Source organism: Vanrija albida, assembly GCF_041260175.1.
Source record: "Vanrija albida strain AlHP1 chromosome Unknown contig_5, whole genome shotgun sequence".
Classification (NCBI taxonomy): Eukaryota; Fungi; Basidiomycota; class Tremellomycetes; order Trichosporonales; family Trichosporonaceae; genus Vanrija; species Vanrija albida.
Genome location: NW_027191424.1, coordinates 1,684,012 through 1,710,130, shown reverse-complemented (window position 1 = coordinate 1,710,130; position 26,119 = coordinate 1,684,012). Strand labels below are relative to the sequence as shown.

Genomic DNA, 26,119 nt, shown 5'->3' with positions numbered 1-26,119 from the left:
CACCGGCCACCCGCCACGACCCCTCGCTGTTCCACGCCCCGCTCCGCCAAGACCGAGCGCCGCCCTGCCGAGCTCTCCCACTCCCACTACGGCAGTGGCGTGGCGATCAACATTCATTCATTCCACCCGAGCCGGTGCGCGCCCGAAGCCTATGCCACACCCGAAGCCTATGCCAGCGCCCCGAGCCAGCCTCAGCCCGCAAACTCGACCTCGAGCTCGAACGCGAGCGGGTCCCCGGCCTTGTAGGCAGCCGGCACGCCATACGTCCCGCGGCCCCTGATGCCGGCGAGCTCGCCGCTGATATGATAAGCCTGCGCCCTTGCCCCCGTTGCCCGCACTTACGTGCCGCCCACAATCTCCCACTGCGCGCTCACCACGCCGTTGGCGAACGCCCCGCGGCTAGCAGCCGTGAAGGTGCCCCGCCGGCCGAGGAGCACGCCGTCGAACACCTGCTGGCCTGTGAAGCTGTTCGCCGCGTCCGACTCGTACGTCTTGATGTAGGCCGCGAGCGCCCAGCCCTCGATGTCGGGCGCGGCGTAGCGCCGCTCCTGGTTGCACAGCACCGTCTTGACCGGCACCTCGCGGGACGCGGGGACGGGCGTCTCGGCGTACGAGAGGACGCTGAAGCTCGACTTGATGGTCGTCGGTGCCATTGTGTGTGGGTGTGTGTTGGGGGGGGGGGGGGGCTCGCCGTTATGTACCCGTCGTGGCGAGTGACGTCGCATCGCGGTCCAGTCACTCGGCGTCAGCATTCCGCGCCGCGACCAAGCGGTGCCGGCCGGCGTGGCACTAGCGCCGGCGTGGGTCACTTTCGGCGCAGAGCTGTACGCTCCCCACGACATGCGCACATGCCAGTCCACGCGCCCACGGCGGATCAGCCTGCGGATCCGTGGCCGCAACGCTGCTGCAGCGCCAATGCCATGCCCCGCCGCACAAGCAGCAGGCAGCCGGCGGGCCCTTTGAGCACGCACGACCCAGCACGACGCGCACGACCCTGCTATTCTCGCCCGGCGCGTCGTCCTTGGCGCCTGCGAGATCTCGCGCATCCGCATGCCATGCCCCGTAACGCATGACCGTCAAACTCTACCTCGACGCGTCTCGCGTCGCCTCGTGACCATCGATCCAGTCAGCCGTCAACCCACTTACGTAAGACCATCGCCGTCACGTGCCGCCACGCGTCGATGACACCATAGTCACACCCAGCCGTGCCCACCACGCCACCCACCCAACCCCACCCACCCGCCCGCCTTCCCAAGCCACACGACACGCACTTGCGTCCCATCCATGTCCCATCGCTCTTCCCTCCTCTCCCTCCTCCGCACCCTCCGCACCCCCCTCCGCAGACAACAACACACAATGGCCGACAAGCAGGGTAAGTAGGCTCATCCCCCGCCGCTGCGGCACGTCGTCGCCGCCGCCCGCCCGCCCGCCCGCCGCCCCCAGCCAGCGGCTCACGCCCAGTCCGCCTCCGGCTCGTCCTCGTCCTCGTCGCCGCCGTCGGCGTCCTCTACCTCGCCCACGCGCGGGGCTACACGGGCGCGGCGCTCGCGCGCGCCGGCTTCTCGCCTGCGGACCACGACGTCGGCGGCGGTGGCGTCCTCCACACCCACGGCCACGGCCTCACGGCCGCGCACGCTGACCACGTCCAAGTTATCGTCTCGTTCAAGAAGGCCGCGTCGGCCGCCGACAAGGCCGCCATCCTCGACGACGTCGTCGCCAAGGGCGGCAAGGTCGTCGACAAGTCGGACGCCGACTCGTCGAGTGAGTTCCGTGTGGGGGCGCGCTCACACCAGTCTTCCCGTTCGCCGTCGTGTCCATCTCGGCCGACAGCTTCGCGTCCCTCCAGACCGCGTCGCTCGACGACAAGCACGCCGTCATCAAGGGCGTCGGTGCGTGTGTGGCCGCTGGTGGCGCTGACGAGCAGAGGAGGACCAGGAGGTCCGCACCCAGTAGACCAGCGGTCCACACCCGAACGTTGTACCATCCTACCATGCAAAGTTATCAAGTGATGCTTCTACCCCTTCGAACCCAGGTGATCATATGCCTATCGCCCACACCCCACCTACCGCCGACGCAGCATCTCGACCTCCTCCTCGCACTGCGACAGCAGCTTGGCCATCTCGGCGCCGACGTCGCCGCCGCCTCGGCCGAAAGCCCTGTTGCACGCCGCCACCGCCTCGCGGAGTGCCCGGATGGCATCCATGAGTCGGCCGACGCGCTGGATCACCTCCTGCTGCCCCGCCTGGCGCACAGGCGTGATGCCACTCTGGCCCAGCTGATCAGTGTCCATCGCGAGCAGCTTGGCCAGCTCGGCGAGCATGACGGCGACGGTCGGGTGGTTGGGCGGATGCGCCTCGCGCGCGCCGCTGATGGCGACGCGGAGCTGGCTGCAGACAAACTCCCACGATGCGAGCTCGGTCGGGGGTGTAAGGGTGAGGACTTGGAGGCGGAGCAGGGGGAGCAGAGGGTAGGTCGAGCTGGGGACGAGCTGCTGCAGCGCTGTGATGGTGGCCGACAGCTCGGGGCTGGCAGTCGCGTAGTCTGAGGAGGTCAGAACCGTCGAGTCTTTAAACCTCACCTAATGCCCCAGCCTCGTCCTTCGCGAGCGTCGCCTTGCCTTGGCCGACGAGGGCACGCAGGGCAGGCACGTTGACGGTAAAGCTGTCACTGCACGCGGCACACTTGACGGTCGCCTCACCGTCGTGGCGCAAGTCTGAATGGGTTAGCTCAGTGAAGGACATCAAACCCACCAGGCATGCGGCCACGGCCCTCGCCCGCCTTGCACCCGGGATGCAGCACACTCCAGCGCGGGTCGACCCAGCTCAGATCGGCGCTCTTCTCACACAGCGAGCACTTGCAGTCGAACCCGTACCGCTCCGACAGGTCCTTCTGGCGCTCGGCATAGGGCAGCGACACGTCAATGTACGACGTGAGCACCTGAGTGGGTTAGACCTCGTGCGGACGACGAACCTACCTCGTCGCCGGGGCGCATATCGCCGATAGCGATGACCTGCATGTCCTTGCCTCCCTTGGGGAAGACGACGACCGCGTTCGGCTCGCACGAGTGGTTGAACAGCGCGCAGACGGGCGACGTGGCGACGCCAATCGGCGTGAGGTCGGGGGCCGAGAGTGTGAACGAGTTGACGGAGAACTGGCGGGTGAGCGGAGACGACCGGCAGTGTACCCACCGCCGAACACATGTCCAGGAGCTCAGCCGCGCTCTTGAACCCATAGTCTGCCATATCTCCCGGCTCGAGCACGTCGGGCGTCGCGGACGGAACTGCAGCGTTGAGGTAGTGCCGGATGTGCTGGACCTGGCCAGCGAGCTTCATCGTCGCGGCCTCGTCGAGCTTCTTGGCGTCTGGGGGTCAGGTCAAGTGCCCGTTCTGCTAACCTACGCGACTCCATAGCGGCCACACTCGCCCACTGGACGTCAGCGAAGCCCTACTCCGCACCCACCCAGTCGGGATCCCGGCCCGTCGCGTCCCTCGCCGCCTTGCGCGCCCAGCACATGCGCGCGACGGCGCGCCCGGCGTCGCTCACGACCCACGAGTTGTCCCACCCGTTCTTGGCCTTGTCGGGGAAGGTGCGTGCCCACATGCCGCGGATGCGCGCGAGCGCCGCACACTCGGGCTTGTGGGCCGGCCAGTCGGCGCGCTGGCACTCCTTGGAGCAGTAGTGCATCGCCCGGCACTTGATGCAGCGGGCCACCTTGGCCTCCTTGAAGCAGTTGGAGCAGCGGGTCTGGAGGTGCGCGAGGGATAGGACGGCGACGCGGGGTGTTGTGCTCAGCAGTGTGGTCCCCGACCAGTCTTTCCGGACCGCGTGGCCGCCTGGAGTGTCAGCGGGTCGAGCGAGAAGGACACGTCAAGCGACCCACTGATAACCACCGGGGCGGTGGTGAAGAGCCCGCGGCCGCGGTCAGGCGTCGAGCGGACGGCGAGGGGCGGCCCGAGGTCGGGGTACAGCGCGGCGTCGGCGGCGGCGGTGTCGGGGGGAGCTGTCGAAGCGGGTGGGGAGGCAGGAGCCATCTCGACGTTGGCCGGCGCGGCGGGCGAGGGCTGAGGTGCGGCCTCGGGCTGCGCCGGCGCCGCGGCACCGGCGGTAGCGACAGCACCGACGCCATGCCTGCTCCCTGCGTGCCGTGCGTCCCGCTTGCCCCGGAGGGACTGGAACGACGACATGGGGTGTGGGGGGGAGATGGGAGAGCGAGGGTGAGCGATTCCCGACTTTTGGCGGGCGTGCGGGCCGCCAAAAGTGGAGGCCCGCGGGCTGTGCCTGGCGCAGTGGTGAGTTGGTGGCGGAGCACTGGCAGCTAGTGGCGAAGTGCTCGACGGGCACGCCGCCAGCTCGCACCGGCGTCTCTGCAGCGTGCAGAAGCACCATGGCTCCCTGGCACATACACACCCACCAACGCCACCCACACACAGCCACGCCAGCCCTGTCCCACCAGCTGGCTCATGGCCGCCGCCCGGCTCCACCCAGCACCCACCCTCGCCAGGTTGCCGTTGCTCAACGGTACGAGGTTAGAACATAGGTGTCATCTGCTCTCTCGGTGGATCGGAAGCCGTCATCCAAATACCCCATGTTCGATCCCCGTCCTGGACAGGTGCCCATATTTGCTGCGGACGCCCTCTCTCGGTGCATATATCCTTAGAATGATAGCCTTGGAGACAGCCTTAAAATGAGCGGCGGTATGGGTGGCCTGGCCAGCGGCCAGACGAGTGGTGGGTCAACCTTTTGGTGCTCCGGGCAAGAGCTCTTCGAGGTTGGGCGGGTGTCTGCCTTTTGCGTTTGGTGACGGCGACGGCGCTGGTCGCCGTGGCTGCTTCCGCTCGCACCGACACACACACACTCTCCGCCACGCCACTCGAAGAGTCGTTCAACACGGCTCCCACCACCAAAGGCACACCCACCACACCCGCCGCTTTAACTCATCACGAGACGCTGGCGGAGAACAGGCGGCTGGTCGCGTGTGTCACTCCGTCCATTTGTGCCACTTTCACCAAGGTGACAAGCCGGACCTGTTTCACCCCCCCCCCCCCCCCCGCGCGTACTGATACACCAAGATACATGGAAATACAGTGCGCCTCCCGTGTATACGCTCTACAGCTATGCCCAGTGCACCTCGCGTGCACACACTCTACGACGGGTTGGGCTGAACATTATACTGGTCCTTGAGCTTGCCAAAGCCAATCATGGGCGGGTCGTACTTCCACGCCGAGTAGACGTTCTTGAGGAACGCGGCGCCGAGCTGCGACCCTCCGGGCACGACGGCACCGACGCACTGCGTCGTGTTGCCGACGCGGCCGCGCGTGAGGTCTGCTGGCGCAATGTTCCACGTGCGGGCGTAGTCAACCGCAAACTTGACCCCGACAGTCGTCTTGGTGTCACACGGGATGCTCCACGAGATCGGGCCGCCGCTGGCGTCCGTCTTGATCACCTGGGAGCCGGGGATCTTGTCGTAGAACGCCTTGGCGTACGCGTGCGGCAGCGAGATGAGCGTCGCGCCCGTGTCCATGATGGTGAGCGTGTTGTTGGTCATGATGTACGACGACGGCTTGTCCGTGTCGCCCACGACGATCGAGTAGAGCGCCAGGCGCCACCACGCGTTCGCGTCGGCCGGGTAGTACTCCATATCGCCGTCGATGTAGGTCGTGTTGATGCCGCCGAGCGACAGCTCGCCGCCGTCCGCAGACGACCCGTACTTCTTGTCCCAGTTCCGGCGCTTGAGGTAGAAGCCAAACTGCTTGTCGGTCCACTTGTTGGCGTCGGCGATCGCCTTCCACAGCGACGTCGGGTGCCCGTTGAGGAAGAAGCCCGCGATGCCCGACAGCGGCGAGACGGCCGTGCCCGCGATGTCGCCGGAGGACACAAGCGTGACGTTGTAGTTGTCGACCGACGCCGCGCCGATCGACACCGTCTCGGACACCCACGAGCCCGTGCCCTTGCCGCTGCCGTACGCAAAGTTGTGGAGCGCCGGCGAGAGGCGGGACGGCGCGATCGTCTTGGACCTGCTGCTGTCGAAGCGGGCCGCGTCGCCGCACTGCGTGCAGTTCTTGTCCCAGAGGATGAGGTCGCCCGACCCCGTGTCGGCCATGACCCAGAACGGCTGGGGAGGGGTGCCGACGGCAATCTCGATACCGTACGACATGTCCCCCGCGACATTGTACAGCGGGGAGATGGCCGCGCCGTCGCGCTTAGCGAGCTCGCTGCGCTCGGCCACGCGCTCGGCCGCGCGGCGCTGCAGCTGCTCCCGCTCGGCGTGGGGGAGCGCCTGCTCGGCCTTGAGCTGCTGGTGGAGCGCCTCGTCGAGCACGCGGTCGAGGGCGGTGCGCCCGTCGTCGGCGAGCGAGCGCGGCGGCGTGCTCAGCGGGAGCGAGGAGGCCCGGGCCGCGGGGAGCGCGGCGCCCTGCGCGGACGTGGCGAGCGCGGCGAGGACGAGGAGGAGCGTGCTGGCGTGCATTTGGCCGGGGGGAGGGGGGTCAGTAGTCTGCCGGGGAAGAGTTTGCGCCGGGCCGTCTTATAAACTGCATGACAAGCCAACACACGCGACGCCGTCTGAAGACACCTGGACCTAGAACCTGGTTACCGGGGGCTGGCGCAATGTCGGCGCCGTGGGTTGGGAGTGTCGCGAGGGGGGCGGGGGCGGGGGGGGGGAGGGGGGGCTCAGGCTCGGCAACGAAAATCTCGCATGTGCGTGGTGTGCTCGGCCGTGCTGTGCGTGCGTAAGGTGGGCTGGGGGTGCGTAGGAGCAGGCGCAGAGGTAGAATGGCCACGGCCGGCCTCTACCCCGAAAAAACCTGACAGCGTCGTTATCGCCGCCGGCATGCTGCTGCTGCTGCGGCAGCACACCCGCACAGTGCAATCCAAGGGTCGCGGTACATACCACAGGCCGGACGTACGACAAACATGAGCTTCTGACACGGTCGCGCGCGAGACCGGCGGCTGGCAGGATCTGTCGGGGGTAAACAACCTGCCACATGTTTGATGGGCCGTGCCTGGCATAAAGGATCGAGCTCATGTTTGTTTGTTTGTCGTCGTCGTCGAGGAGTCGGGGGGCATGCTCGTCGAGTGTATGCTTGCGGCCACGCTGCTGCAGCTGCAGCTGCACGAAGCACGGGGGATGCACGGCCTGCAGTGTTGCTTGCCCCGCGCGCGCGCACGAGACTCACCACCCCAATCCGCCGCCTGGCCCACCCCGCCGGGCCAGACCCGCATACGTCTGCCTGCCAAGTCGTGGCCCTGCTGCTGGTGCGCTGCCTCCCCCCTCTAGCAGCGGCATCTTGCCTCCTCTCCCCGGACCCCCCGGAACAAAAGCCGAGCCGCCAAGTGCGGCGGCCTGCGCTCGCTGTTCGGAGGCGTCGTGGCCCAGCCGCAAGCCGGAGATTACGCCGCCTTATCAGCCGCAGCAATGCCAGCGTGCTGCAGCCAGCACACGTTGAGGCCGTATTGAGGCACTGATGAAGCGTCGCCGTGCACGCCGTGCATGCACCGCTGTGCAGTGCACGTGCTTGGCGCTGTGCTGGCGCTGCCCGCCAGGCGCGCGGTCGTGCAGCAGGCCTGGCGAGTCACCGCGCCAAGCCTAGCCGCTGCACGACTGGTCTTGCTGTGGCATCTGGCGTCTCGTCTCGCGCTGTCGGTGGCAGCCTCACCCACTCACCTCACAAGCAGTCGCCACCCACCGGCCACCGACCGACAGCACATCGCAGTGCACGGCTCGTGGCTGTCGAGAGCGACCTTGTCGAGATTGTCGAGAGAGCAACGTCGAGCCCAACGCCCTGGCGAGATAGCCGAGAGCCTTCAGCCGACGTCATGACTCGCTGGTCACTCACTCGCGGATAACGGTAAAGGCGCATTGCAGGTGGAGGTACTTAAGCCCTCCTTCACCGGCGACTGCACAGCGCAACACACACGCACACAATGCCAGTCCCGCCAGAGCGCTCGACCATCCTCGTGACCGGCGCGTCGGGCTACATCGGGTGGTGGGTGCGGCGTGGGGCCCGCTGACGCCAGCCACACGGTCGGCGCGCTCCTCGGCGCGGGGTACCGCGTGCGGGTCGCGACGCGCTCCGCCGCAAAGGCAGAGTACATCCGGGAGCTGTTCCCCGCGCAGCGCGAGGACATCGAGCACGCCATCGTGGAGGAGATGACGGCGGTGGGTGTGCGTTCTGTCGCAGCTGACCCCAGCCCGGGGCGTACGATGCCGCCGTGCGCGGCGTCAGCGCCGTCGTGCACCTCGCGTCGGCGATCCACATCGCGGACGGCACGGCGCCGGCCGACGCGGTCGCCGAGGCGGTGGCGGGCGTCACGAACCTGCTCTCCGCGCTGCAGGGCACCGAGACGGTCACGCGCGTCGTGCAGATGAGGTAGGGGGTTGGGGGAGCGCCGCTGACGCCAGCTCGGACGTCGCCGTCGAGCGCGTAGACGACATGCCCGGGCCCTACACCGCGACCGAGGCGAGTGAGTCGCGCTGCGCGGGGGTAAGGCTCGAGTGCAGCTCACACCGCAGCGTGGAACACTGAGAGCCTGCGCATCTGCGACGAGGAGGGCGTCGACGCCCCCGCGGCGGACAAGTACGCCGCGCAAAAGGTGCAGGCCGAGCGCGCGTTCTGGGACCATATTACAGCACACAAGCCCAAGTGGGACGGCGTGGCCCTCAACCCCGGCTTCTGCCTCGGCCCGCCGACGCTGTACGGCGGCGGGCTGGACGGGTCGTCGCTGTGTGCGTGTATCTCGTGGCAGCGCTGACACGCAGACGTGCTCAAGCCCTTCCTCCGCCCGAGTACCGAGGCCGAGCTGGACGAGGCCGTCGGCAACTTTGTCGATGTGCGCGACGGTGCGTGGGTGCAAAGGGCAAGCTGACCCCAGTCGCGACCGCCGCGCTGCGCGCGCTCACGACCCCGGGGGCGGGGGGCGAGCGGTACCTCCTCTCCAACGGCCCGCTGTTCGGCAACGACATTGCGCAGGTGGGTGGCTGGGGGGCGGGGGCAGGGGATGGAGATGGCTGACAAGCAGGCCGCGGCGCTCGCCTTCGGGCCCGAGGAGGCCGCAGCGCGGGGCCTCACCGCGCCCCACGGCGCCGACTGGCGCACGCAGCGGCTGCGCTCCGCCGTCGTCACGGACGGGGGCAAGGCCGCGCGGCAGCTGGGCATCGCGTACCGCTCGCTCGGGGAGAGCCTGGCGGATACGTTTGCCGTCGTGCTGCGCGAGGGCGGGGGGAAGTAGAGAAGAATCAGAACAGTGCCTCGATCGCGTAGCAGCTCCCGATCGCGTAGCAGACATGCATAGAAGGTTCCGCAGGCAGGGCTGCCAAGACGCAGTGCCGCATTCCTTCGACGGCTTGGCCTGTTGCCGTCGCGCGATAGGACGCGCGACACGCCCGCCGAGCAGGGTGGGTGTAGTGGGGAGTCACCGGGCCGGCGGCGCGGGCTGCTTCCAGAGCCGGCCCCACAGTGCCCCGCCGCACAAGACGAGCACCACTCCTCCCCGCGGTCCGGGGCGCCGACGCGGCCCGGGGCAGAGGTCATCTGACCTCGGCTCCCCTCGGCCTCGCGCGTGCGGAGTGGTGTTCGGCGTCGTCCCCAAGTGCCGGGGGCTCCGCCGAGATCCCGGCGACGGCGCGTCCTGGCTGTTGGCTGTTCCTTCGCTAGGCACAATTAAGGTTGAATGCTTCTGCGGGACGTCGCCGTCCTCGACGCGCTCATTGGCAGCATCGTCTGGTGCATCTTGCTCGCGTACTCGCGCTCGCCGGCCCGCAGCGCATGCACGAGCTCGATCGCTGCGGGCCGCGCGGACCGCCGAGCGCGCCGCGCCGCCCTGGGTCCTGGCCTGGTCCTTTGGGTACACACTGACGCGCGCCGCGCGCACACCCCCTCGCCCTCGACGCGCGCTGCGCCTCGCGCCGCGCCGCCGCCGGACCGTCGCGCCGCCCCGCGTCAATCACTCGGCAGCGCACGGTGCGCGGTGCTCGCTCGCAGGGAGCAGCGTCGCTCGCCCCCTCCCTCGTTTGCTTAAGAACGGGCCTCGTCGACGCTGCCGTCTCCCCGTGCCCCCTCTGGCGACAACTCGCGACTCACTACCCACTCACCATGCGCCTCAGCCTCGCCCTCGTGGCACTCCTCGCCGCGCCGGCCCTCGCGGCCCCCGCGTCCCCCTCCCCGCCCACCGTCGTGCTCGACGGCGCGCGCCTCGTCCAGGCCAAGCAGGACCTCCACAAGCTCCCGACGCCGTGCAAGCGCGCCAACACGGACCAGTGCGGCGGCAACGGCAACTGCAACGGCAACGGCAACGGCAATGGCAACGGCAACGGGCCCGACTGCAAGAAGCACGACCCCAAGGGCCTGGCCGCCGAGCTCAAGTCGATCGTGGGCGCCGCCGACGCGTGGCTCACCCGCGGCCCCTGGACCGTGACGGCCAAGACGATGGACGTGCCGGGCGGCACCAAGAACGACTACGCGTCCCAGGCGCCGTACTGGTGGGCCAAGAACTGGGAGAACCCCGCCGTCGGCAACAAGTGCCCCTACATCCAGCGCGACGGCATCCGTAACCCCGAAGTCGACAACTACACCGACCGCCTCGACGGCGCGCGCATGATGACGTCGAGCTACCAGCTCGCCCTGGCGTGGTGGTACACCGACGACGCAAAGTACCGCAAGAAGGCGGGCGAGATCCTGCGCGAGTGGTTTGTCAAGCCCGAGACGGCCATGACCCCGCACCTCGAGCACGCACAGATTGTGCCGTGCAAGAACAACGGGCGCGCCATTGGCATCATCGACTTTTCGCAGCAGTACACTGCCGTGCTTGACGCCGCCGCCCTCCTCGGCACCAAGAAGGACGCGCTCTGGAGCCAGGCCGACGAGACGGCCTTCAAGGCGTGGAACTCCCAGTTCCTCACCTGGCTCACCGACTCCAAGTTTGGCAAGGAGGAGCTCGCGGCCAAGAACAACCACGGCACGTTTGCCGGCATGCAGATCGCCGGCCTGGCCTCGTACCTTGGCCAGTATGCGCTCGCTCGCTCGACCATCAACGACCAGCTGCCCCGCATCGACACGTACATCGCCGCCGACGGCAGCCAGCCGCTCGAGACGGTCCGCCCCACCTCGTTCCACTACTCGACCTTTACGCTCGTCGCCTACACGCGCATGGCGCTCATCGGCGCCCACCCCAAGGTCGGCGTCGACGTCTGGGCCCACAAGGCAGCCAACGGCGCCGGCATCCAGAAGGCCATCGAGTACATCATCCCCGCGGCGACCGAGGGCCAAAGCAAGTGGCCCCACACCGAGAGCCACTTTGACCGCTTTGCCGCGTGGGACATTGTCAACTATGCCGCCGACCAGGGCCACCAGGGCGCCAAGGCGGCTGTGGACAAGCTTGAGCAGCCCCCCGGAGGCAGCCACTGGAACCTCCGCCCCGCGCCTGAGCAGCTCGACTCGATCCTGGGTGCGTTGTAGGCGAGTGGGGGTCAGACGAATGGTATCTTCGCCTGTGAATATCAGTAGAATCAGTATGGTAACAAGGACATGGATGCAAGGCATTCTTTTGTGCGGGAGCGGGTGTGGGCGAGGCGACACCAGTGCGAGCGGCATTGAAGCGTGCGCCTGCATGCATAACCCCCCCAAGTCGGCGAGTCGGAGTGATGACGCAACACGACCGCCCTAAATGAATTCACCCCTGCCGTTTCAGCCAGTGGTGCGTGTTGAATGTGTCTGTCGCACCATCACTAGACGCGCAGCCTTGTTTGCGCCTCGACATCTGCGCTCTCTCGACAGACTGCCGTGGACATGCCGAGAGAGTGTGCAGGGAGCGCATCGAGTGCAGAGCGTACAGCGACGACGTGCAGACTCAAGACTCTGCGACATGCGCATCCCGACGCGTACGACGCTTGTGCAGCACGCGTCCCGGGATCCTTGCCGGTGCCTCGTTGCCTAGTCGACCGGGGCACTCGCCGGCACCCTCATTCTTGTATTGACTTTTAGCGCACGCAGCACAGTGGGGGGGGAGGGGATTGATTGAAACAGCGACAGCGACTGCGACAACCTAGTGGGGGTTTAAAAGAAAACAGTCGCTGCCATCGCTTCTTTGTGTCTTCTTCTTCCTCCTCGCCATTGTTCCTACTCCCACGCTCCTACTAATCCGCGAGCGAGAACCCCACCGCTCCCACTCCCCTCTGTCTCTACCACCTCCCCCTTTCCGACTCACCCCATCCCCCCCCCCCCCCCAGCCCACTCCCCCACCATGCCCATGCTCGCCCTGGCCCTACTAGCCACCGCGGCGCTCGCCGCCCCCGCGCGCCGCCGCGGCGGCCTCATCACCATCCCGCTCGACAAGACGTCGCCGTCCTTCACGCACCACGCCGAGCGCGACCTCGTGGCCGGGCGCGAGAGGTGCGTCGTGTCCCCCGCAGCACGCTGACCCCCAGCGCTACCCCGCTCTACGACTACCGCCGCGACATGTCCTACTCGGTCAACGTGACGCTTGGGTTGGTGTGACGGCGAGGGCACAGCTGACCCCAGTACCCCGCCCCAGACGTTCCGTCTCACGGTCGACACGGGCTCGCCCAACGTCATCGTGTATGGCAAGAACTGCACCGAGTGCGGCACCGACGAGACGCCCAAGTTCGACTACGACGCCTCGACCTCGCGCATCAACTCGAGCGTGACCCCAAACCCGACGCGGTTCACGTACGGTTCCGGCGCCGCCACGGCCCACTGGGTGACGGACACGCTCGTCCTCGGCGGGACTAGCGCGGACAAGTTCGACTTTGGTGGGTAGCAGTATGACGCTTTAGAAGCTCACCCACCAGCGTACGCGTCGGACGGTAGCATGTCGAGCTACTCCACCAACGAGGTGTCGGGCATCCTCGGAATGGCGTACCAGCGCAACGCGAACCAGCCCAAGCCCCTCCCACAGAGGTGGTCCGCCGACGGCACGTGGGACACGAAGGAGTTTGGACTCTACCTCAAGCGCAACGGCGGCAACCAGGCCGACTTCCTGTACAGTGACCGTATCAACGGTGGCACCGAGGATGGTGGCGAGCTTGCCCTTGGGTGAGCTACCAAACTTCCTTCATAGCTGACGCCCAGCGGCCTCAACGAAGAGTACATCGACGGCGAGGTCGAGTGGCATGACATCGACACCGAGCAGGGCATGTGGTGGCAGATTCCGATCCACGGCTTTGCGGTCAACGGCGTCGACGTCCCCATCCGCGCCAACCAGAGCGTCATGATCGACTCGGGCACCACCTTCCTGTCCATGCCGTCGGACGCCGCGCAGGCCTTCTACAAGGCCATCCCTGGCGCCGCGCCCCTCAAAGGGTTCTGGGGCCATTGGACGGTGCCGTGCAACACGACCGCCGTCGTCGGCTTCAAGTTTGGCGACGGTTCGGGCCAGACGTTCGAGATGCACCGCGGCGACCTGATCCGCGGCCACTACCCTGCGCCCGAGGAGGACAGGTGCACGGGCATCGTGCAGAGCCGGGGGTGAGTGCGGCGCAGTGCGATTCCTGCTGACGACCAGCGGTTGGATCTTCGGCGCGGCCTTCATGAAGAACGTGTACACGGGCCACCGCTACGACCCTCCCCAGCTCGGCTTCGCGCAGCTCAAGCCGGAGTACAACGTCAACCGCGACGGGTACGGCGTGACGGGTGGCGCGACGTCGTCGGCCTCGTCGACGTCGGAGCCAACCGCGTCTTCTTCGGCGCCGGTGTCTTCGTCCACCGTGTCTCCGTCGACGACGGTCGAGCCGAGCTCGAACGCCACTCCCTCCAGCACCACCACGACGGTCGAGTCCAGCTCGGACACCACTCCCTCCAGCACCACCGCGTCGGAGGCGACGCCGACTGCCAGCCAGAATGCCGGGAACGCCCAGGACGGCCAGGATGGCGAGGACGGGCAGGATGGCGAGGACGGGCAGGACGGCGAGGATGGCGCCGATGGAGCTGATGGCGAGGACGGAGCTGACGGCGCCGACGGCCAGTAGGCTCACCCACCGAACACTGAACATTAAAATACTCTACACTCCACATTCATTGCACAACGGACACTTGCAACCAGGACATTGTCTGTCCATACATACTGTTACATGCACAAACTGTAGCCTACGTCCGAGTTGTATGGGTCGAGGTTGTTGTGGAGACGCTCGTCGCGTGGTTTGACCCTGAACTACTCATCTGAGACAAACACAACATGCAGCATCTCTCATCTTCTTCGTCTCCATCCCCTGTCTGCTTCTGCTTCGATGAGCGACACTGCAGCGTCATCGGCTCGCGAGCCCAGTTCACCAGCCACGGACGAGGCGGGTCGCGCGCCCAGTCCTCCAGCCCAGGCCGAGGCCGGCATCGCCGTGGCCGCATGCCTTCGCGCGCACCCCCTCGCCACCCACTACGGCATCACGGCCCACCTGCCGACCCCGCCCCCCGACGACGCGGCGCTCCGCGTGCTCGACTTTGCCAGTGACGTGCAGCGCACGCAGGCAGCCACCGGCGAGCAGCGGCTTGCCGCTGCTCGCCTGTCGTCTCGCCTCGTCGCCGCGGACAGTAAGTCGCACCGCTCGCCCGAGGGGGCCCGCTCACTCACCTGCAGTCCACGCCGAGATTGTGCGCGAGCTCGCCTCGTCACGGGCAGAAGCGAAAGAGGAGAGGAGGCGCGCCGAGGAGGCGAGGAAGCGTGCCGAGGAGGAGAGCAAGCGTGCCGAGGAGGAGCGAGTCGCAGCGCGTCGCTTCCGCGACGCGTATGAGGCTCGGTGCGTTGTACAGTCTGCCCCGGCCGCTGACGGGACAGCCGCCTCAACGCGCTTCGCGTCCCCAACGGAGAGCCGTGGTCGCCGGTCCTCTCGCTCAAGGCTCCTGGCGATCCCCCGGTGGTATGTTGGCGCGCGCAGGGTGGCGTCACTGACAAGCGTAGATCGTCACATCGTACCGTGAGCTCGAAACCCAGTCGCGTCAGACCCTAGTCGCGCTCTCCGTTTACTACGGATTGGCAGAGCCCCAAAGCGAAGATGCGGTGTCAAACTTACGCCTCCGCGCCATGGTTGCCCAACAACTTGGCGTTCCGATGGTCGACTACCCCGTCCCCTCGGAAACCACGTCTGCTCTCCCCATGCCGACCACAGCAGCGACTGAGGGTGAGCCCATCGCCCCAGTCCAGACTCGCTCCCGTCGTAGCCGTCGCCCCGAGTAGTAGAGAGCACCGTTGCACCACCACATTGTACATACTTCACACTCTTGACTCTTTGTACATGCAAAATGTCGCCTGTTTACTTTGCTGCCTTTCTGCGCTTCTTCTGGAGCTGCTTCTTGCGGCGTGCTCGCTCGAGCTGGGCGGGGGTTTTGGGTTTGGCGGGGGCGCCGGACTTTTCCTCGTCGTCGTCCTCTTCGTCCTCTTCGGCCTCTGCCTCGGGCTCGACCTCCTCCTCGACCTCCTCCCTCGCACGCTTCGCCCCCTTCGCCCCCTTAACCTTGGCCACGTCGCCCTCGCGCACCCGCTCAAAGCACGACACGAAGAACCCGTTCGTCTTATCCTCTGGCAGGCAGCGGATGACGCTGTCTGCGCCGTCGCCGAGCTCGTCGACGAGCCCGCGGCGCTCCCACTTGGGCAGGACGCTCGCGCGCGGCGCGAGGCGCCACTGGCCCTTGCCCGACGCGAGTGCCTTGGCGACGACGCGCTCGTCTTCCTCAGCGTGGATTGAGCAGGTCGAGTAGACGACGCGCTGGGCGGCGGGGAATCGGAAGGCGTGCTGGATCATCTGGAGCTGGAACGCGGCGAGCTTCTCGAGCCGCTCGGCCTGCTCGTCGTCCTCGGCCTCGTCCGCGTCGACGAGGTAGTCGAGCCGGTTGACAATGCCTGATCCCGAGCAGCTGGGGTCGAGAAGGATACGCGTGACGTTGGGGTAGTCGGCCGGGTTGGTCTCTGTAAAGTCGCCGCGCGTGGCCTGCACGTTGCTGCACTGCGCCTTCTCGAGCATGTTGCGCAGCGTGTTGTACCTGTTCGGGCTGCGCTCGAAAGCGTACAGCGTGCCCTCGGCGCCCATGAGCGCGCTCATGTAGCTCGTCTTGTTCCCCGGCGCGGCCGTCGCGTCGATGCACTCGCCCTCGGTGGCGTCCCAACCGTCCATGACGACGTAGGCGGGGAAGCAACTCGCCTTGTCCTGCAGAATCACCGCGCCCGACTCGTACCACTTGTCCCCGACCCACCAGGTCGAGGCGGGCGGGAACACGAGCAGGTGCTCGGTGAGGTGTGGGTCCATAAAGTACGACCTGTCGGGGACGGGGTAGGCCGGCTCTTCGAGGCGCGTGAAGCCCTTGGCTGCGAGGTGCGCGTGCAGCGCAGACAGCGAGAAGTCGTCGGCGCGACTCAGATCCACGTTCGGGTTCCAGCGCACGTACCGCGCCTCGACGGTCGACGACGCCGCCTTGCCGAGCTCGCGCACGCTGCTCTTGCCCGCCTTGATCTGCAGCCGGACCAGCTCGGCCTTGAGCCGCGCACCGTGCCGCAGCACGGCCTCCTTGGGCGGCCACTTGTCCGACGCCTCAATCTTGCCCTTGGGCGAGAAGAGCAGGTCGTGCAGGAGCACGAGGAGGAGGTTGGCCGACGACGGGCTGCCCTTGGGCCGGAACGTCTCGCGCTCGAGCTTGGTGAGCGGGACGGTCATGAGGAGCTGCTTGAGCACGTCGCGGTCTGGTTGGTTAGTTTGGCGTGGGCGAGATAGCCCGCAGCAGCTCACACTTGAGCGTCTCGATGATGACTGATAAGTTAGTGGTGGTCTGTGCGGCGGGGCCACTGGCCACTCACGCGCGAGGATGCGCTTCGACTCGCCCGCGCTGTTCGTGTTGACCTTTGCGGCCGCGAGCGAGCCCTTGACGCTGCCCTGGTGCTTGTCGAGGTGGTCGAGCGCGAGCGCGGCCGAGCGGTAAAAGTTCATCGCGGGCGCGTCTGCAGCACGAAGCACGTTCAGTAGATGCATACAACTATGGAAGGCGGCATACCTTGTCCCGTGTGGGTCCTGCGCGTTTGTCAGCGCAGTTCGGCGCGGGGCAAGGTCAAGGGGGAGGAGGAAGGTATCAGGTTCGTTGAAGGTGTCTCCACAAGGTGGTCGGACAATGTAGATAAGTTGAAAGCATCATGTTGATGGGAGGTGGGGTTGGGGGAGGTGGGTCAGAGCGCGCACTCACTGTATGCGATGCCGAGCGAGCAAAGAGGGTCGATGAAGAGGAAGAAGAAAGAGCGAGTCGGGACAGCGACCAGATACAGACTGGTGCGGTGCGTATCTCGCCCAAATTTCGGAAGAGTGATGGGTGCGAGATGGTACAGGGGAGGGCTGGTTAAGGCTTTCCACGCTACTTCCACGTGATGTTCGCACGACATTTCAGGGTAATTGTTAGGAATGTCATTGATTTACGCTGGTTGCGACCCTGTCTCACTCGCACGCAGGTCGTGACGACGGCAGTGGCGCGCACAGACCGCGCCCAGCTGCCCGCCCAGCTGCCAGTCCCAATCTGGCCAGGAACACTATCATTGCAGGGTACGACCAGCCGCGGCAGCGGCACAGGCGCGGGCGGCAGGCAGCCAAGCGGCCGACACGACCACTGCCCGTTGGGTGGACACTCGTCACGTCGTCGCTCGCTCACTCGCTGTTCGACACTAAACTGCTCGCCCAGCCGCTTGCGTGTCAGTCAAGTTCAACTAGATAACCACAAGCCAACGCGACTCATCTTTGACACGTCGTCCGCGTCAAGTCGCTACATCAACCCGCATCATTCGCAACGCACGCACGCGCGCACGCACAGCGGCAGGCTCTCACGCCGACACACACACTGCGCGCTGCACTGCCCTCCACCTTCCTCGTCATCACCCATCGCACCCCCACCCCCATCAGCAGCCCACCCCTCACCCTCGCCGCGCTCAGCGCCCACCCGCGCCATGGTACTCCGACACCGTGGATCGGCCCGCGCAATGGCCAGCTGGCTGCTCGCCGCCGGTCTGCTCGCCTTGCTCTCCGTCGTCGGCGCAGCAGACCCAGAAGTTGAGGTCACGCGCTTCGCAAACCTCCCCAGCAAACTCTTCTACTTTGAGGACTCGACGGTTGGTTGGCTGTCAGCTACTGCGACTAACCACCCCAGCACGTCCTCATGCACGACGACGTCAGACATACAGTATACCACTCGGCCGACGAGGGCAAGACGTGGAAGGAGGTCGAGGACATTGGAAAGGTCCACCGCCTTATCGACCACCCGCACAACAAGGAGATGGCCTTCGCCCTCGGCTCCAAGGAGAAGCACTATGTGACGTACAACCAGGGCGAGAGCTGGCAGTCGTTTGAGACGCCCGTGCAGCCTTCACTGTCGAGCGCGCCGCTCTCGTTCCACGCTACCCACGACAACTGGATCCTCTTCCAGGGCCTCGTGTGCGAGAACACGGGCAAGAGCAAGTGGGGAGGTGGAAAGAAGTGCTGGGACGAGACGTACTACACCAAGGACGCGTTCCGGTCTGAAGTCGAGCTGCTGCTCTCCCAGACCTCCTCGTGTACTTTTGCCCGGTCGAGCAAGTTTGTCCACGACGCCAAGGAGGAGGAGATTCTCTGCATCGCTTTCGACTCAAAGTCGACGTCGGACCACCGTATCTCGGACAGCCGCCTCTTCCGCTCATCTGACTGGTTCAAGACCAAGGAGTACGTCGACCTTGGCCTCGGCAAGCGCGCGCGGGGCGTCGTCGGCCTCGGCGTCGTGAGCAAGTTCTTGGTCGTTGCCATGCGCGGTAGCCACGGCTCGGAGGTGGCTCGCGCAGCGTCGGACCCCATGGAACTATACGTTAGCACAGACGCCGTCAAATGGCACAAGGCTCAGTTCCCGCACTCGGCCATGCCCAACCTCGTCGAGAATGCCTACACTATTGTCGAGTCGACCACGCACTCGATCGCCGTCGACATCCTCACCACCCCCGGCGCCCAGATCGGTACACTCTTCGTGTCGTCCAGCGAGGGCAAGTACTTTGTCGAGTCGCTCCCCGACACCAACCGCAACGACAACGGCATCGTAGACTTTGAGCACCTCCAGGGCATTGAGGGCGTGGGCATCGCAAACGTCGTGTCCAACCGCGAGCGCGTCGTTTCGTCGAAGGAGCGTAAGAAGCTCACCAGCCACATCACCTACGACGACGGCTCCAACTGGCGCTTGCTCAAGGCCCCAGCCAAGAAGCTCGACGGCAGCTCGTGGGACTGCGACCCGTCAGACACGGCCAAGTGTTCGCTCCATGTGCACGGTGTTACGGTGCCGCACAATCTCGGCTCGGTCTTCTCGTCTACCGCCCCTGGATTCGTCATGGCGGTCGGCTCGGTTGGCGAGCACCTCCTGCCCTACGCCGAGTGCGACACTTTCCTCTCCACCGACGCGGGTGTCTCGTGGAAGATGGTCCGTGAGGGCGCCCACAAGTACGAGTTTGGTGACCTCGGCAGCGTGCTCGTGCTCGTCGACGACGAGCAGTCAACAGACCACGTCCTCTACTCGTACGATGGTGGTGCCAACTGGGATAAGCTCGACATCGGCCTCAGCCTTCGCGCCACCCTCCTGACCACCATCCCCGACTCGACTTCCCAGAAGTTCCTTCTCCTCGGCGTTGCCCATCGTCAGTCGTCCAAGGAGGGCCGGTACGCCATGGTCTTCCTCGACTTTGCCGGCCTCCAGAATCGCCAGTGCAAGGACGCCGACTTTGAGAAGTGGTATGCGCGCTCGAGCGAGGACTCGGAGTGCCTCATGGGCCAGAAGCTCTGGTACCGGCGCCGCAAGCTCGACGCAAAGTGCTATGTCGGCAACAAGTTCCAGGACCCCACCGGCCACTCTGACAAGTGCAAGTGCACTGATGAGGACTACGAGTGGTAGGTGACACCCAGGGTGGCATTGCTGACAACAGCGACTTCAACTACGTCCGCCAGAACGGCAAGTGTGTCCCCGTTGGACCAGAGAAGCTGCCTGAGGGTGCCTGCGTGAACAACGAGGACTACTACGAGGGCTCATCGGGTTACCGCCTCATCCCTGGCAACGTATGCGAGGGCGGTGTCGAAAAGGACAAGAAGGTCAAGAAGCCTTGTAAGGAATGTAAGTTGCCCCTTCGCCCAAGAGTTATCTGGTTGACTGACGCCCCTAGCTCGCCCCAACGAGGGTGAGGTCTCGCACGTCGTTCACGAGTTCAAGTCGGGTGTGCTCCGTCACAACTACTTCTCCAAGTCCCAGACGATTCTTCTCCACCTCCAAGATGGCACTGTCTGGCAGTCGAGCAACGAGGGCTACTCGTGGACGCAGCTCGAGAAGGGCAAGACCTTCCTGTCTATCCTCATGCACCCCTACGACGACCAGCGCGCTTACCTCCTGACGAGCGGACGCGACATCTACTTCACAAAGGACACGGGCCGTTCTTGGAACTGGATGAGGGCCCCGGCCGATGCGAACCCGCTGCAAATCAGCCTCCTCGACTTCCATCCAACCAAGTCGGACTGGCTCATCTTCACCGGCTCCTTTGACTGTGAAGAGACCAACTCGCAGAACTGCCGCGCTGTCGCCTACTACTCGACGGACCACGGCAGCCGATGGAACAAGATGGAGGAGTACGTCCGCAACTGCCAGTGGGCGCGCGGCGAGAAACTCAAGATCAACGAGCGGTTGATCATCTGCGAGTCGTACAAGAACAAGAAGGGTACGCAGCGCCAAACGGACGGAAACCCCCTGCAGCTCGTTGCTGGCGATAACTACTACGGGAAGAAGAACGTTCTGTTCGACGCAGTCGTTGGCTTCACCACCTTTGACGAGTACCTTGTGGTCGCCCAGCTCAAGCTCGATACCAACACATTGTCCCTGCAGGTTTCTCTGGACGGCATTCACTTCTCCGAGGCGCAGTTCCCTCCGGGCATGAAGGTCGACAACCACGCGTACACCATTCTCGAGAGCAGCACCGACTCACTCTTCCTGCACATGACCATGAGCAATGAGAACAACCTCGAGTGGGGCACCATCTTCAAGTCCAACTCGAACGGCACGTACTTTAGCATGTCGATCGAGGATGTCAACCGCGACAGGAGGGGCTTTGCCGACTTTGAGAAGATGATTGGTCTTGACGGCATCGCCATGGTCAACGTCGTCTCCAACGTCAAGACTGCCAAGACTGAGGGCAGTAAGAAGCTCCAGACGAGGATCACGCACAACGATGGTGGTACTTGGAAGCCCATGCCGCCGCCTGACAGGGACGCGCTTGGCCAGAAGTATGACTGCACCAAGAGCTCGTGCTCGCTCCACCTTCACTCGTACACGGAGCGCCGCGACCCCAAGGCGACGTACAGTAGCCCCTCGGCGGTCGGCCTTATGATTGGTGTTGGCAACGTTGGCGAGGAGTTGGCAGAGTACAAGGAGAGCGACGTCTTCCTCACCCGCGACGGTGGTTTCCACTGGGAGGAGATCCGCAAGGATGCCCACCTGTGGGAGTACGGCGACTCTGGCTCGATCATTGTCCTCGTTAATGACGAAACGGCCGTGGACCACGTTCTCTACACCACCGACGAGGGCCTGACGTGGCACACCTACGCGTTTGACGAGAAGATTCGTGTGGCATCCCTCCAGACCGTCCCCGAGGACACTTCGCGACGATTCTTCATTATCGGCAAGAAGACGGGCACCGATGGCAGTGTCCTGGTGCACCTCGACTTCTCTAGGGTTTCCACGAGGAAATGTAAGTAGCGCTGGCGGGTGCTGTTGCTAACTCTCCCAGGCGAGCTCAAGGCTGATGACCCCAACAACGACGACTTTGAGCTCTGGAGCCCGAGCCAAAACCGCGAGGAGCAGTGCCTGTTTGGCCGCCAGACCCTCTACCACCGCCGCATCCGCGACAAGGACTGCTACATTGGCGACCAGAAGTGGGACGAGACGGCGACGATCAAGCGCAACTGCACCTGCACTGAGGCCGACTTTGAATGCGAATTCAACTATGTCCGCAAGAACGACAAGTGCGTTCTGGTCGACGGCGCAGAGCCTCTTTCGGTCAACACGCTAGAGGAGCAGTGTGTCGGCGACGCACAGTACTGGTACGAGCGTACCGCGTACCGCAAGATCCCGTACTCGTCTTGTGACGGTGGCGAGCGCATCGACCAGGGCAAGCGCCACGAGTGCCCCGGCCTCATCAACAAGAGCGGCCTGGGCGCCTTCTTCTGGGGCTCACTCGCCATCCTGCCGTTCATGTGCGCCGGTGTCGCGGGCTGGTGGTATGTCACCAAGGGCGGGCGACCAGGCGCGATTCGCCTGGGCGAACACCGTGCCTACGGCGGCGGCGACGCGGCCTCGGGCGCACTCGCCGTCCTGGCATCTGTGCCCTTCTTCCTCATCGGCGTCGTGGCAGCGGGATGGTCGGCCGTCGAGCGGCGTCTGCCGTTCATCGAGGGCCTGTTTACGCGGCGCCCTGCGTACCGCAGCGTCCCGATCGACGAGGACGCTGAAATTCTTGGGACTTATGAGGACGATTAGGTTATCTCTGTGTCGTAGTCTTGAAAACCGCCTGTAGCATTGCATTCATGCATCAGTCTCGTCTAGCAGCGCGTGGCCGCGGTTTGTGATTATCTAGATAGGCGACAAGAGATCCCAAATTCGGTCCTTTCTGTCCTTTCTCGCTCTCTCTTCTACTTTGCGCCGCGGTCGATCCACTCCTGGTGACGCTTGAGCAGCTCGTCGATGATAAACTCCTCAATCTCAGCCTCGGGGCGATTAGGCGCGAGCTGGTTGAGATGGAGCCATGTCTCAGAGAAGACCTCCTTCTTCTTCTTGAGGTCCCTCCTGAAGTTTGGCGCGCCCTCGGCGTCCGAGTCTGCGAGCGGCGGCGTCTCGGCCCCCCTGATCCGGTCGTCGCCTATGCTCTTCTCGCGCATCTTGCGCTCGACAAACACGACCTCGTGCTTGCGCTTGTGCAGCTCGTTGCCGATGACGAGCTGGTGCCCGTACCTGCTGAGCGCGGCGCGCGCCTTGGGCACGAGCAGGTCCTCGTCCGTCTCGAGCTTGAAGCTGACGATGTAGCCCTCTGGCGTCCACTCCTGCACGAGTGGCCGGAGGACCTTGGGCACCTGGTCCATCTCGAGCGAGAGGGAGCCCTTTGTCGACTGGATCTTGTGCTCGGCCTGCGCGTCAGCTGCGTCGTCGCGGGTAACGCACCACGCGGTCCTCGGGCAGGAAGAAATCAGACACCGCAGCAGCGAGGTAGAACATGGCGCGGCGCTCGAGCGGCGCCATGACGCCCGTCGCCGCGCGCAGGAGCCACAGGTAGTCGTTGATGGTCTGGAACTCGACGCTGAGGATCGTGCCCTCGGCCTGGGCCTTGTTGTACGCGCGCAGGATGGGCAGCAGCTTGGCCGCCTGCGGGTCCGCCACGCCGATGCTGTCGCCCGTGATGGTGAGCAGGTCGAGGAAAGGGTTCAGGCTGTGGCTGTAGTGCCGGCTGAACGGGCGCAGCGAGTGCGTGCGGTGCAGGAAGAGGACGGCGTAGCCGCGGTCCAGGAAGTACTCGGCCGATGTGGCGCCGCGTGTGCCTGTGGTGTGAGCGGGGGACCGGGGACGGGCAGCCACGACGGGCGAGGAACGCCGCTCGGCGCGCACGAGGCCGCTCGGCTCGCCGAGCGAGCTCATCACTAGGCGCAATCACTGCGAGCACTGCGGGTCACCTCCGACCCGCCCGTGCACGCTGCACGGACAGAACGAGCCATCCTCCTGTGCCAGATCTCGCCCATGCCCGCGCCATCGACTCACCCGCTGAAAAGTTGTCGAGGAAGCGCACGCTGGGGCGTGAGCTGCTGCCGCAACGGGACGGCCCTCCAACTCACGTATTTGCCTCGAGGGGAACGGTGGTGCCGCCGCTCTGGCGGTCAGCGTGCGTCGAGCTCCGTCGCCACCCCCAGCCCCACTCACGGTCACCAGCACGACGTTCTTGCCCTCGACACCGGCCCACTTGTCGACCCACTTGCGCATCGCCTCCTTCTTCTCGGCGAGGTTGGCCGGCGGGCGCTGCGTCTGGAAGTAGTCGTCGGTCGTGAACTCGCGCTGGGGGGTGGGCGTGGCCGCGGCAGGCGCCGGCGCGGCAGTTTCGACGCTTCCCGCCATGCTTATGCTGTCTATCGTCGATGTGCTCTTGTCAATGTCGAGTCGGTGTCGAAAGCGACAAGGCGACAGTCATCCAAGTGAGTGGGGAGACTGACCGGCCGGAATGAAAGCCGGATCGCACCATTGGGCCGGTCGGTGGGGAGCGGAGGCATTCCCACGTGGCACCTGTCTCTCAGGGCCAGGCTGGCCGGTTCCGGCTTGCGGGGAGCAGAGAAGAGAAGTGATGAGAGATCGAGGCATTCGGAGCGCAACTGTGCAACTCGAAGATACGACGCATCTCGCATCCTCCGCATCACTCTGCTGCTCCAGTCGGCGCACGCAAACACCCCCGCAGAGACGCAATCGACGCCCCCGCGCCCGCGCCGACACCGCGACAGCGACAGGCGCCACACAGGCATCAAGGGTACCCTCACGGTCGACTCCACCGCCTCCGCCGACACGTTCGCGTTGGCGCTTACGCCGACTCTTAGTTCGCTCTTGCACCATCCCCCACCCCCAACTCGCCCCGCCATGTCGTTCGCCATCCTCGTGGGCCAGTGCGCGGCCATGTTCCTCGCGTCGATCCTCGTCGGAAGCCTGCCGCTCCTCTTCAAGTCTGGGATCGGGTGTGCGTAGACCCCGGCTGGTTGTGGAGCACGCTGGCTGACAACACAGCCCGCGGCCTCAGCGGCGTGTCCGTCCTCGGCATGGGCATCCTCATCGGCGCGGCGTTGACGATTATCATCCCCGAGGGCGTGGAAACACTCTACGCCAGCTCAAAGCACTCGGAGACGCACACGATCGGCATGAGCCTGCTCGCCGGCTTTGCCCTGATGTTCCTGTAAGTTGTTTTTCAATCTCCCCTCTCCCCTCTCTCCCCTGTTCGCCCAGCTGCGCCTTCGGCGGCGCTTACGCGGCCGCCCCAGCGTCGAATCGTACCAGCACGGCGACGGCGGCCACGGGCATGGACACGGGCATGCCCACGGCCGCAGCCTCCTCCCGACGAGCAGCGACGACGAGCCCCTCCCCCTCGCTCCCCTCCGTGCGCACGCTCACTCGCCCAGCGTCGAGAACGTCACACCGCACCCGCCGCACGACCACGAAGACTGCGAGGAGGAGCGCACAGAGTACACGCGCGCCATCGCCGAGGACCGCGTGCCGATGCTGCCCAAGCCCGACGCGGAGCACGACCACAAGTGTGCGAGCCACGCCGCGGCCCACGGGCTCAGCGCGACGCTCGGCCTCGTGATCCACGGCGCGGCGGACGGTATCGCCATCGGCGCGAGCTCTCTGTCTGGCAGCGCGCAGCTCGGCCTGGTCGTCTTCCTGGCCGTTTTGGTGCACAAGGGTGAGTCGGCCCGCGCCACATGCCACAAAGGTCGTGCTGACGCGCCTAGGCCCCGCCGCCCTCGGCCTCACGACCACCCTGCTCAACCTGCACCTCTCGCCGTCGCAGGTGCGCCGCCGCCTCGTCATCTTCTCGCTGTCCGCCCCTCTGGGCGCGCTGCTCACGTACGCGTTCGTCCTGCTGTTCGGCAAGGGCAGCTCGACCAACGGGCACGACAGGCTCGGCTGGTGGACCGGTGTGGTGCTCCTCTTCTCCGTAAGTAGACGGGTTTCTCGTTTCTTGCGCAGCCCGCTGACACAAACAGGGCGGGTCCTTCCTCTATGTCGCGACTGTCATCCAGCCCATCTCGCAGACCGGGCCCGACGACCACTGCCACGATATCCACCACGAGGTCCACAAGCGCGAGGAGCCCCCACCCCTCCCGTACGGTATGCGCACCGGCCTCATCCTTGGCGGCATGCTCCTCCCCCTGTTGCTTTCGCTGCTCGTCGGTGACCACGACCACTAGGTGTATGTGTATAGGCGGTTTGCATCCGAGTCTGAGGAGTCCACTCGTCATACCCATCTCTAGCCATCATCCCCTCCATACACACACACGCCGGGCCCCATACGCGGACCTTCCCCCCATCGCATGCTCCGGTAGACGCATCGCTGATTGTACTTGTATCTTTAT

The 26,119-nt window shown here is 65.5% G+C and overlaps 12 protein-coding genes across 12 annotated transcripts; 7 read left to right on the top strand and 5 right to left on the bottom strand.

The window, feature by feature from the left end:
- Positions 1 to 191: 191 nt before the first annotated feature.
- Q8F55_006800 (uncharacterized protein) lies at positions 192 to 653 on the bottom strand (the record flags this gene model as incomplete). Its single annotated transcript, XM_069355251.1, has 2 exons — positions 192 to 297; positions 343 to 653. 2 exons carry the CDS (start codon positions 651 to 653, stop codon positions 192 to 194), a joined length of 417 nt encoding a protein of 138 aa, XP_069207322.1.
- A 703-nt stretch (positions 654 to 1,356) lies between these two features.
- Positions 1,357 to 1,953, top strand: Q8F55_006799 (uncharacterized protein; the record flags this gene model as incomplete). The annotated part of the gene is made up of 4 exons (XM_069355250.1): positions 1,357 to 1,372; positions 1,462 to 1,761; positions 1,794 to 1,889; positions 1,925 to 1,953. 4 exons carry the CDS (start codon positions 1,357 to 1,359, stop codon positions 1,951 to 1,953), a joined length of 441 nt encoding a protein of 146 aa, XP_069207321.1.
- Positions 1,954 to 2,062: 109 nt separating this feature from the next.
- Positions 2,063 to 4,184, bottom strand: SMYD2 (N-lysine methyltransferase smyd2; the record flags this gene model as incomplete). Its single annotated transcript, XM_069355249.1, has 8 exons — positions 2,063 to 2,541; positions 2,579 to 2,713; positions 2,751 to 2,937; positions 2,975 to 3,151; positions 3,189 to 3,361; positions 3,399 to 3,426; positions 3,460 to 3,833; positions 3,881 to 4,184. 8 exons carry the CDS (start codon positions 4,182 to 4,184, stop codon positions 2,063 to 2,065), a joined length of 1,857 nt encoding a protein of 618 aa, XP_069207320.1.
- A 959-nt stretch (positions 4,185 to 5,143) lies between these two features.
- Q8F55_006797 (uncharacterized protein) lies at positions 5,144 to 6,466 on the bottom strand (the record flags this gene model as incomplete). The annotated part of the gene is made up of 1 exon (XM_069355248.1): positions 5,144 to 6,466. The coding sequence occupies one exon, from the start codon at positions 6,464 to 6,466 to the stop codon at positions 5,144 to 5,146; it is 1,323 nt and encodes a 440-aa protein (XP_069207319.1).
- A 1,457-nt stretch (positions 6,467 to 7,923) lies between these two features.
- Q8F55_006796 (uncharacterized protein) lies at positions 7,924 to 9,228 on the top strand (the record flags this gene model as incomplete). Its single annotated transcript, XM_069355247.1, has 8 exons — positions 7,924 to 7,985; positions 8,017 to 8,158; positions 8,191 to 8,369; positions 8,402 to 8,463; positions 8,513 to 8,725; positions 8,759 to 8,839; positions 8,872 to 8,969; positions 9,019 to 9,228. 8 exons carry the CDS (start codon positions 7,924 to 7,926, stop codon positions 9,226 to 9,228), a joined length of 1,047 nt encoding a protein of 348 aa, XP_069207318.1.
- Positions 9,229 to 10,091: 863 nt separating this feature from the next.
- Q8F55_006795 (uncharacterized protein) lies at positions 10,092 to 11,453 on the top strand (the record flags this gene model as incomplete). The annotated part of the gene is made up of 1 exon (XM_069355246.1): positions 10,092 to 11,453. The coding sequence occupies one exon, from the start codon at positions 10,092 to 10,094 to the stop codon at positions 11,451 to 11,453; it is 1,362 nt and encodes a 453-aa protein (XP_069207317.1).
- A 784-nt stretch (positions 11,454 to 12,237) lies between these two features.
- On the top strand, positions 12,238 to 13,981 carry Q8F55_006794 (uncharacterized protein; the record flags this gene model as incomplete). The annotated part of the gene is made up of 6 exons (XM_069355245.1): positions 12,238 to 12,386; positions 12,422 to 12,481; positions 12,516 to 12,766; positions 12,806 to 13,049; positions 13,086 to 13,481; positions 13,519 to 13,981. The coding sequence occupies 6 exons, from the start codon at positions 12,238 to 12,240 to the stop codon at positions 13,979 to 13,981; spliced, it is 1,563 nt and encodes a 520-aa protein (XP_069207316.1).
- Positions 13,982 to 14,239: 258 nt separating this feature from the next.
- Positions 14,240 to 15,180, top strand: Q8F55_006793 (uncharacterized protein; the record flags this gene model as incomplete). The annotated part of the gene is made up of 4 exons (XM_069355244.1): positions 14,240 to 14,537; positions 14,584 to 14,743; positions 14,782 to 14,863; positions 14,905 to 15,180. The coding sequence occupies 4 exons, from the start codon at positions 14,240 to 14,242 to the stop codon at positions 15,178 to 15,180; spliced, it is 816 nt and encodes a 271-aa protein (XP_069207315.1).
- A 76-nt stretch (positions 15,181 to 15,256) lies between these two features.
- Q8F55_006792 (uncharacterized protein) lies at positions 15,257 to 16,921 on the bottom strand (the record flags this gene model as incomplete). The annotated part of the gene is made up of 3 exons (XM_069355243.1): positions 15,257 to 16,677; positions 16,724 to 16,744; positions 16,792 to 16,921. 3 exons carry the CDS (start codon positions 16,919 to 16,921, stop codon positions 15,257 to 15,259), a joined length of 1,572 nt encoding a protein of 523 aa, XP_069207314.1.
- A 1,031-nt stretch (positions 16,922 to 17,952) lies between these two features.
- On the top strand, positions 17,953 to 22,499 carry VPS10 (vacuolar protein sorting/targeting protein PEP1; the record flags this gene model as incomplete). Its single annotated transcript, XM_069355242.1, has 5 exons — positions 17,953 to 18,081; positions 18,120 to 19,870; positions 19,906 to 20,090; positions 20,140 to 21,711; positions 21,751 to 22,499. The coding sequence occupies 5 exons, from the start codon at positions 17,953 to 17,955 to the stop codon at positions 22,497 to 22,499; spliced, it is 4,386 nt and encodes a 1,461-aa protein (XP_069207313.1).
- A 152-nt stretch (positions 22,500 to 22,651) lies between these two features.
- CAB2 (Phosphopantothenate--cysteine ligase cab2) lies at positions 22,652 to 24,119 on the bottom strand (the record flags this gene model as incomplete). The annotated part of the gene is made up of 5 exons (XM_069355241.1): positions 22,652 to 23,143; positions 23,178 to 23,551; positions 23,769 to 23,797; positions 23,843 to 23,877; positions 23,928 to 24,119. 5 exons carry the CDS (start codon positions 24,117 to 24,119, stop codon positions 22,652 to 22,654), a joined length of 1,122 nt encoding a protein of 373 aa, XP_069207312.1.
- A 510-nt stretch (positions 24,120 to 24,629) lies between these two features.
- On the top strand, positions 24,630 to 25,954 carry Q8F55_006789 (uncharacterized protein; the record flags this gene model as incomplete). Its single annotated transcript, XM_069355240.1, has 5 exons — positions 24,630 to 24,726; positions 24,774 to 24,939; positions 25,025 to 25,446; positions 25,496 to 25,701; positions 25,751 to 25,954. The coding sequence occupies 5 exons, from the start codon at positions 24,630 to 24,632 to the stop codon at positions 25,952 to 25,954; spliced, it is 1,095 nt and encodes a 364-aa protein (XP_069207311.1).
- Between the last annotated feature and the right edge of the window lie 165 nt (positions 25,955 to 26,119).